At 54.8% G+C, this 9,206-nt stretch overlaps 1 protein-coding gene across 1 annotated transcript; it reads right to left on the reverse strand.

Moving 5' to 3' along the window:
• Positions 1-1,070: 1,070 nt before the first annotated feature.
• RND1 (Rho family GTPase 1) lies at positions 1,071-7,781 on the reverse strand. The gene is made up of 5 exons (XM_026501981.3): positions 7,562-7,781; positions 6,688-6,775; positions 3,959-4,068; positions 2,937-3,071; positions 1,071-2,184 (listed from the first exon to the last, which is right to left on the reverse strand). The coding sequence occupies exons 1-5, from the start codon at positions 7,679-7,681 to the stop codon at positions 1,939-1,941; spliced, it is 699 nt and encodes a 232-aa protein (XP_026357766.1). The 5' UTR covers positions 7,682-7,781; the 3' UTR covers positions 1,071-1,938.
• Between the last annotated feature and the right edge of the window lie 1,425 nt (positions 7,782-9,206).

A 9,206-nucleotide genomic window follows, 5' to 3' on the forward strand; every position in this document is an offset into this window, starting at 1 on the left:
AGGGAGGAAGGGGAAAGAAAACTACATTTTCTGGAGTGCAGCTGCCGGATTTGTATCCAGGTTCTATCACTTTCTGTGTGACCTTGGGCACATTAACTAACTTCTCTGAACCTCAGTTTCCTTGTCTGTAAAAGGAGGCAGATAGTACCCTATAGGGTTATCACAGGAATAAGTAACATAGAAAGAACTCATAAATGCTCCTGACCCATAGTAAACATTTAACAAAGGTCAGCTATTATCATTTATAAAGTTAAATGGGATAATGTAGGTAAAGCTCTCAGCACAGCGCGGAGCACATAGTACATACTCAATACATAGTAACTTTTTATTTCCAGCACACTATGAAACTCGGAGAAAAGAGCTCCAAGTGACTGAAAGGAAGGGATGTTAAAGCCCCTGAGCTGCCGTCAACGGGCAGTGGAACTGGGAGGTCAAGAAAGCGGAGGACATTACTTGCGCCTCGACCTCAGAGGAAACGAGAACCCCAGGATCCACCCCCCACCGTGACTTCAGTCTGCCCCACGTTCTGCAGGGGCTGGCTTCTCAGTGGCTTGGATCCTCTACCGATGGTTTCACCCAACCTTGTCTCTCTCCTCTGGACTCTCTGGGGCAGAGGTTCTCAACCAGGAGTGATTTTGTCCCAGAGGACACTTAGCAATATCTGGAGACATTTTGACTGTGAGAACTGGGGGGGGGGGGGGGGGGGCGGGCAGTGGAGAGAAGGCGGGTGCTACTGAATCTAGCAGGTGGAGGCCAGGGATGCTGGTAAACATCCTCTAATACACAAGACAGGCCCCAGCACCAAGGCATTCCCTAGTCTAAAATGTCATTAGTTCCAAGGCTGAGAAACCCTGGGCTGGAGCTAAGGAGCTCTTCACTGGCTTATCGGACTCGGGCAGGGTTTGGGTGAGGTAGCAGGTAGGGGGAAAGGCAGATCCTGTTGGAGATGCCAGAGAACAGTGGAGGCAGCCACTCTGCAACCCACAGAAAGGGCCCCAGGATAGCTTCTTCCGCATCAGCCAAGGACAAACAAGGAGAACGGAGAAAGAAACTAAGAAAACGGAGCCCACTTCTTTATATGTGTTATATTTTTCATTAATAAATAGGTTTTTCTTCTTTAAACACAGAACATAGAACAGATTGAAACACTCCCCCCTCCCCCCGATTCCAAAGACAAGAGTCTATAAAACAAATGCCAGCTGTACTGCCCTAGGGCAGAAAAAGTCTGGTGACGCCCACCCAGCCCTGCCCCCGGCAGCACCACCACCCCCACACTGCGAGAGAAGGGGGTCTGGGGCTTCTCCCTTGGACCCTGCGGACTTAGGTGAGAAGCATATGAATGTATGATGTCACCTCTCCATGAGGCATGGGCTATGCAAAGATGAGGTTTCCTTCTCATTGGCTCGGACCAGCTCCTGCCCTTCTGATTTCAGTTATGAAGCACCTGGGCTCAGCTCCCAAGGGAGCCGCCTCTTGGCTTCCCCACTCCACTCCTGTGCGGCTTCCTCAGAGGGGAAGGGAAGGGCTCGGGGACCCCTCCCATCCCCTGGCCCACTGTGGCCCACATGGAAGCGCTGTGTGGAAGAGGCATGATGCTGAAGCTGAGGCTCCTGTCGGCCCCCAAGCCCGTGAGGCCAGCATGCCCCCCACACCCCCACACCTTTCCTTTCTCTGGAGCAGGGGCGGGGGGACACTGGGGCAGCCGCCCCCACCACAACCTAGTGCCTGGCTTGGGGTGTGATGGTTCTTTCTCAGTGTCAGGTCCTCAAGCCGGGCCTGGCTCTCTCCTCGTCCCATTCCTGTCTCCTTCCAAGCCCTCACCGTGGCCGTCTGAAAAACGCATGTCCAGTGTCCTAAATTGTCCCATCCTCCCTCTCCCCGTGCCTCTGCAACCCAAGGGAGGAAGTGGGAGGTTGCCTCCCTTCTCCAACCCCCACTTCACATAATGGAACAGCTTTTGGCCTTTTCCTTCTTGAAGGTAGAAGAGATGAGTTCGGAACGACTGGGGAGGTGAAGCAGTCGCTTGGAGAGGCTTCGGACAGGGCTCTTTGGGGGCACCGGGCTGGGCTTGTTCAGACACACCATGGACGCGGTCCGGAAGATGCTGTGGATACTCTTTTCTGAGGTGAAAGCAGAGCCTTCCAGGTAGATTTCCGCACCCAGCTGCTTGGCTATGGCACAGCCCTGTGGGGGGGCGAGGTCTTGTCATCAGGGCAGTTGTCCCACATGGCTCGGAGACACTGCCTTCTATGCTTAGTGGTCCCGATGGGACCCAAGTGCCAGTCTCCCACCACCACCCTCCACTGATGATTTTCTGAAGGGCAAGCCTAAGTGCACCTTAGTATCGCCTGTAACGCTTTTAAAACAATACTGATGCCAGACTGAGTAAATCAGAATTTCTGTGGGTAGCGCCTAGGCATTAATATTTTTAAGAGCTCCCCAGACGATTCTAACATGAACCACCGGTTTAAAAGAAATGATCCTTACGCTCCCACATGTGAAAGGAAATTACCCAAGAATTTCATTAAAAACCCAATTTCTGTATCTTTCTCCCAGAGTGACTCGACAGGTATGGAGTCAAGAATTCTAACAAGCACGTCTAGTGATTCTAATGCAGGTGGTCGACAAAAAACAGAGAAATACTGGCACACCCAGGAATCTACAGCATGAACGGGGCGGACAGCTGCCTACCGCCTCTAGCAAGACGGCTGGTTTGCTGATTAGAGATGGCCCCCCAGCACGCCAGTTCTCCCCTTGCCGAAGTGAGAGTTTGAGCAAGGGCCACATCTCCAGTCCTTTGCCTGCAGCCTGTAACACATGTGTGTGCCCACCCCACCTGTAACACATGCGTGTGCCCACCTGTAACACATGCGTGTGCCCATGCGCGCGCGCGCACAGACACACACAGACACACACACACACACACACACACACACCTGTTCATAGGAGATAGGTGCCTGTTTCTGGTGGGACAGCTCCATCAGTGTGCTTAGGTCTGTTCGCAGGTCTGTCTTGCAGCCAATAAGCAAAACACGGGTGCTAGGACAATAATCTAGGATTTCTGTCCTCCACTGAAGAGCCATGTAAAAGGGGAGGGGGGAGGAAGAAGGAAGAAGAGTCAGTGGCTGGCAGATACCTGGAGAAGCCCAGCTGGCAACATCACATACGCCATCCGGCTTATCACCAGCCCAGCCCTCCCTGAGTCACACAGCATCACCAATGCACTCATTACATCATCTTCCCACCGGTGAGGACTTTGGGGCCACGGGAGTGCTGACCCGAGAGCCTGTCCCCTCATTCAATGGCCCAGTTCACCAAAGGAAGCACAGGGGCAAAATCTCCTCCCATTCTCTGCCAAGCATGTGGGGCATGGATCTGCCCCCTCAACCCAGTGAAAGGGCTTCACGGGTCCAGAACGCCAGGAGGAAAAGGGAGGCAGCCAACCAGTCTCTTCCCAAGGAAAGGAGAGAATCCCAAAGTCTTCTGGGAAACTACTTCCACAAGGTATCCTGACTACTCAGTATGGGCAGACTTTGCCCCTAGACCAGGCGTTTCCTACCAGCAGTTCTGCTCAGGCCTGCCTGGCTTGCCCAGTCCTGGTGGGCCTGGGATCCAGGGCTACAGAAGCTGCCTCCAAAAGACCCCATCTCCAACCCTCCAACTCTACCACTGAAAAGTTCTGACTCTCGATCCTTCGCCTCCTGCGTCTTCAGTACCACCCTCCCTCGCTCGGCCTCTGGCAGAGCAGCATAGGCTGTGGCAAGGGCAGGAGGCAGAGGGGGAGGGAATCTGGGTTCTAGTCCTAGAGCTGTAGCTAATGGTATGGTCTCAGGCAAATCTCTTCCTTCCCTGGCCTCAGTTTCTTCGTGCTACAGAAGAGGGGTTTGGACAACAAGGTCCCCGAGATTCCTTCTTGCTCTCCAGCTGAGCCAGAGATTGCCCAGTTACCCAGACTCACCTTCCTGAGTGCACTATCCACCGTCTCGGGTCGGCTGATATCAAAGCATAGTAACACTGCATCCGAGTCGCTGTAGCAGAGCGGACGGACGTTGTCATAGTAGGGAGATCCTGGTATGCGGGAGAAAGAGCGGATGGTGAGCCGGGGATTTGCCATGCCCTGCGGGCCTGAGCCCAGCGAGCCTAAGCCCAGCAAGCCCTGGGAATACCATTCTTGGCCCTTAGGTTCATTGGCCCCACCCACCTCCCAGGGGAACATGCTAGAGCCTAGAAGCTTGGGACCTGACCACCTGCCAGAAAGCAGTACAAAAATATCATCTTCCTTAGTCCTGAAAAAGGGAAAAGGGGAAATAAAAAGGGGGTAGACTGTAATTTGGCCCTGTCTGGGTCTCCCACAGTGCGCTAAATTTCAGGTCTGCCAGTTTTCTGAGTCCCAGAGGAGGATGCCCTCACCCCTGCAGAGAGACCAGGGCTTATATCAGGTGTCTTTTCTAGAGTCGGCCTGCTGCCCAATCTCTACTCCCCGCTTCTGCTCCAGGGTCTCTCCAACAAAGAAGCAAACCTGCCTGTTACGTAACCGGCTGCCCTGCTTCTTTGCCATGGGGTCAGAACTCTAGGAGGCTGGCAGGGGAGCAGGAACATCACGGATTCAGTGCCTTACTCTTTCTGCCTGCAAAAAGCTGCAGCCCCTAGCCCCCAAGATCTCAGGGAGGCAGTTTCAAAGAGAGCAGCACCCAGAGCTAGGGATTCGGAGGCTCAAGGAAGGGAGGGCAGCAGGCGATGCAGACCCAGGTGGTCCAGTATGGGAGAAGGCGAGGGGCTCGGCCTGCCCCCCCTCCATCCCGGGGAAGGAACAGTAGCAGATTTGGAACCCAGACAATCCGTGCTCAGAATAGCAAGCAGCCCCTCTCCCTGCATTGCAATCGCCATGGAAACTGGGGGGAATCCAAGCTGGGGTGGGGGGTTGGTCGTAAAAAAAAAAAAAAAAAGCGTAAAGAGGAGTCTCAGTAACTGTCTGCCCCTTCAGCCATCCGCCCCCATCCCCTGTCTGAGGTGGGGTCTTCGCTTGGCAGCACTGAGCAAAGGGAGCACTGCAGCACTGGGGAAGGGGGAGGGGAGGGGACGAGGCCTCCATTCTGGCTCCAGGCAGTCCCCCTCCCCTAAGACCAGCAAGTGAATAATGGGAACAGGTTCGACCCTGGCCACGATGTTGGGAAGCCCCATCCCACACACCACTACCACTTCTTCCTCCCTTGTGGGCACCTCATTTGCAAGCGGGAGTTGGAGGATGGCTGACAGCCTGCATCCTTTCTGAAACTGGGGGGTGGGGATGCGACACGGGGAACAGACACCACTTTGCTGACTTTCCATTCTCTGGACTGGGATTCAAGGGCTGCATTCTGACATGGGGGTGGGCCGGGGGCACTTTGGGGCAGTGGTAGTAAAGAGGTGAGCTGCGGTAAGATTCTGGGAAGACTGAGGGGTGGGCAGGGTAGGGCAGCCGAAATCCCATACATCATGCAGCCAAGCTGCATTCCAGTCAGATCCAGCCAGCATAGCACAGTCCAGGATAACCAGAACCCTGCCTCCCAACCCCTGGAACTGCGACGGAGGAAGGCATACCAGGTGGAGGAATTTTGGTTTTGTTTTTGTTTGGGGAAGGAGGGAAGCGAGGGGGAGTCTCATTTTCTGTTTATCCATCCCCTACTCCCAATCTTTTCAAACCCCAAAAATTAGATCCCGGGAACAACAGCTCTTTGAGGAGTAGGGTGGCATATTTATTATATGTAACAGGAAACCCGTAGTGATTTACACAGTTCCTCCTTAAACTCAGCCCGAATGTGCATTTTTGGAGGGTGGATTTTATTTTCTTTCTGTTATTCCTAGCTTTTAGACCTTAATTATGACTCTGAGTCCAGGCTATTAAAAAAGAAGTGGAGTAAAAGAGATAAGGGGAACGGATCAGAATCAAAGCAAAAGAACTGCCTAGCACTGAGGGTTTAGGGTTGAGAGGAAAAATATTGCTTTCTACATTCCAGAAAGACCGGGCATCTTCTACCTCAGCCCCTTACGGTGCGGTGGGGGTGGGGGGGTGACTGTCACAGCCACCCCCCTCCCTGCAACTATATACAACGAGACTGTGCCCCACATTAAAGCCATCTCCCCCACCCTCCAAAACATCGATGATGCATCGCTCCATCCCTGAGCCGCAGCGGTATGACAAGGGGAACAGAGCTGCGGCAGGCGGCAGGCGGACAGCAGTGGCCCAAGATGGAATGCAGGAGAGAAAACTGAGTCAGGAGCAATATTTCCCCAAAGCGGGCTCGTCTCCTGGCCTCACCACCACTGCCTCCAGCAGCACTGACTCCTGCCTCTTACTTGGCTTGGCTCTGGGGCAGTAAAGGTGGGGGTGGGGGGATACGGAGGGCAGGGAGGGGCAATGGAGAAGCCCTGCCTGACTGCCCCCCAGTTATAGTCATGGGTCCATTCACCTCACCATCCCAGCCCTCTGAAAGAGGGAGCTAGACCCAGGGAAGTGGCTTCTGGGGCTCATGCACTCTGCACCCCTGGACCCGCCAACCAAGGGAATCTTCAGGTGCCCTTCTGCCAGTCTCCTGGGCAGCATCGTACACACTCCTCCCCGTCAAAGAGGGAAACAATCTCTTAAAGACAGCAGCTGCAGCAGACCAGTGGGGGTGGGAAGGGGGCATCTGGGGCCAGCAGTCTTACCTGAGGTGTCCCAGAGACTGAGCTCCACCCTTTGTCCCTCTGTCTCCAAGCAGGCCGTGTAATTCTCAAACACGGTGGGCACATACGTCTGTGGAAACAGAGGAGTTCGTCACACCCTTGGCGCCCCTACTCTCATAACCCTCTGGTTAGTGCTGGCCACACAAGAAGCCACTCACCCTAGCGAGACACTAAAGTGGCAGGAGATAGGGGGCAGGGGAGCGGAGGGGAGGAGGATACTTGGGGCAGGAGGGACCACAGGGCACAGGAAGGAGGGGAGTGTAGAGGCACAGGCACTTTGCTCCATGGAAAAAAGGAATCTGAATGACTTCCAGCCGGGGACAAGCCCCCTCCCCTCCCGCCCCATCCTAGATGGTCAGGGAGGCAAACCCACAGATTTCTCTCTTCTCCAGATGTGCACGTCTCCCAATTTCAGAGGCACAAGCAAATGCTTAGCTCTCTTTCTCTCCCCCAAGCCCCCCGGATCAGCAGGGCAGCAGAAGCCCGCCTGGAGACATGCCCGCGGATCCTTTGAGGAGGGGATGAGGAGACGGGCAGGTATTACGTCAGAAAGAAACCCCAGACTCTCCAATGCCTCCAGGCCCCTCTCCCGAGAGCCGACTCCGATGAAGGGAGGTGGGAGGGCATCTGATCGGGGCCTGTGGGTGAAGAGGTGAGGAGGAGCCAGCGGGACGGCAGAAGTGGAACAGGTCTCAGGGGAAGCTACGGCAGGGCGGCCCTCCAGCCGGGCGGTGAGGATGGGGCAGGGCGGCGGCGGTAAGCTGGGGGCAGAGAGCTCCCCCGGGCAGGTGGCAATCTAGCCCCGGGGAAGCCAAGCAGGCCAGGAGGAACGCCGGCCGGTGGGCGCGCCGCTCACCTCGGGATAGCAGTCCTTCGCTAACACCTGTAACATCGCCGTCTTCCCGCACTGCACATCCCCCACCAGAACGAGCTTACATCTGGCCACGACTGGCTGGGGGGCCCGTCTCTCCTTCATGGCTTTAGCCTCCGCGGGACTTGGACTCAGGTTCTGAGAGGAGAGGGTTGCGCCAGGTGCGCCTCGGCACAAAAACTCGGTCGGATTCCTCGCCTCGCTCCAAATGAGCAGGAGGCCGGCACGGTCGCCTTATATCTCCCCGGCTGAGCCAATCACAAGAGGAGGCGGACTCTGTCAAGGCCAATCCCTGAGGTGGGATCCCCTCCGGCAGCCAATGGTAGGAGAATCTGAGTCAGTGCCCTCTTCCTCCCTTCCCTTTCTCTTAAAGCTGCATCTTTGCTTCCTCTGCAAGGGGATTCCCACGCTGTTTGCATTTGTATTAGGAAGGGGGGAGGGGACGTGAAGCACAATTAATGGTCTCGAGTGTCCATCAATTAGTGTCAAAAGCAAACTGGCCATGAAGGCAGAAAATGAGGTCAAGCTGGCGTTGTCCCAAGAGAAAAGCAGGATCTGCCTCAACTATAGACAGGTGGCTGCCGGGCTGGGGGGTGGGAGGGTGGCCCCACAGATCTCTGACCTCTGTTCCATCTAATCCCCATCCAAACCACTTCTGGCTTCCTCTCCCAGAGACTCCTGCTGTACCCCTTTATCAGTTCCCGCTGTACCCCTTTCAATACCCAAGTCTGGAATCGCCTTCACCTAAATAGATAAATAGATGATAGATAGATAGATAGATAGATAGATAGATAGATAGATAGATAGATAAGTCTTCTTGCATAATCTGGAAAAAACCCACGTAGTTCCTGACACAAGATGGGCAGAGGGAAAGGAATGAGGGTGTCTGGCAACTGGGGATGAGGGAGAAGAGAACAAAGCAAACAAAGTCCCTCTTGGGCCAGATCACTTCTCACCCTGGCAGGAGCTGCTTAAGGGTGTTTGTTCTGCCGCCCGGGGTCAGCTTCCTGGATGAATCAGGCACAGGTCCAATTCCAGGTTGATACCTACTAATGCCGACACGCTCTGTGTGTCATCTGGTTAAAGTCCGGACTGGAAGCCTGGGCCTGGGACTTTGGGATTAGCAGGCTGGAGGGCAACCCAAGGTTGAGAGGAGCTACGTAACTGCCTACCAGCCCTGCCTCTCAGAGCCCTTGCATATTAAGGAGCCTCTCCACTAGGCAGAACCGTGGGATAGACACAGCTTGAATAGCCCACTGATTATTCAGGAACCAAGACAGTCTAAATAAGGCCTCCTGGATATCAGGGATTGGAGTAAAGCTGGTCTTGGGCAAAAACGAGAGCACGCAGAGTTTAGGTCTCTTCTCCTTGTCGAGCTCAGTGCCTCTGGAGCATGATGCCCTGGGTCTTGTCCCATCTGAGCTTTCCCTTCATTGCTGTCCCACCCAGGGATATTTCCCCTGATGTAAAGGATGTTTAGGGACGCCTGGGTGACTCAGATGGTTAAGCATCTGCTTTTGGCTCAGGTCATGATCTCCAGGTCCTGGGATTGAGCCCCATGTTGGGCTCCCCGCTCAGCGGAGAGTCTGCTGCTCCCTCTCCCTCTGCCTCTCCTGCCCTGCTCATGCTC

The sequence above is a fragment of the Ursus arctos genome, unplaced genomic scaffold, assembly GCF_023065955.2.
Source record: "Ursus arctos isolate Adak ecotype North America unplaced genomic scaffold, UrsArc2.0 scaffold_26, whole genome shotgun sequence".
In the NCBI taxonomy this organism is placed as follows: Eukaryota; Metazoa; Chordata; class Mammalia; order Carnivora; family Ursidae; genus Ursus; species Ursus arctos.

Excerpts from the sequence above, each read along its gene's own strand:
- RND1 (XM_026501981.3), bottom strand. The coding sequence starts at position 7,681 with ATGAAGGAGAGACGGGCCCCCCAGCCAGTCGTGGCCAGATGTAAGCTC. Across the intron at positions 6,776-7,561 it reads CGAAGGACTGCTATCCCGAG|ACGTATGTGCCCACCGTGTT; the intron begins GTGAGCGGCGCG and ends CTGTTTCCACAG. Across the intron at positions 3,072-3,958 it reads TGGATAGTGCACTCAGGAAG|TGGAGGACAGAAATCCTAGA; the intron begins GTGAGTCTGGGT and ends ATGGCTCTTCAG.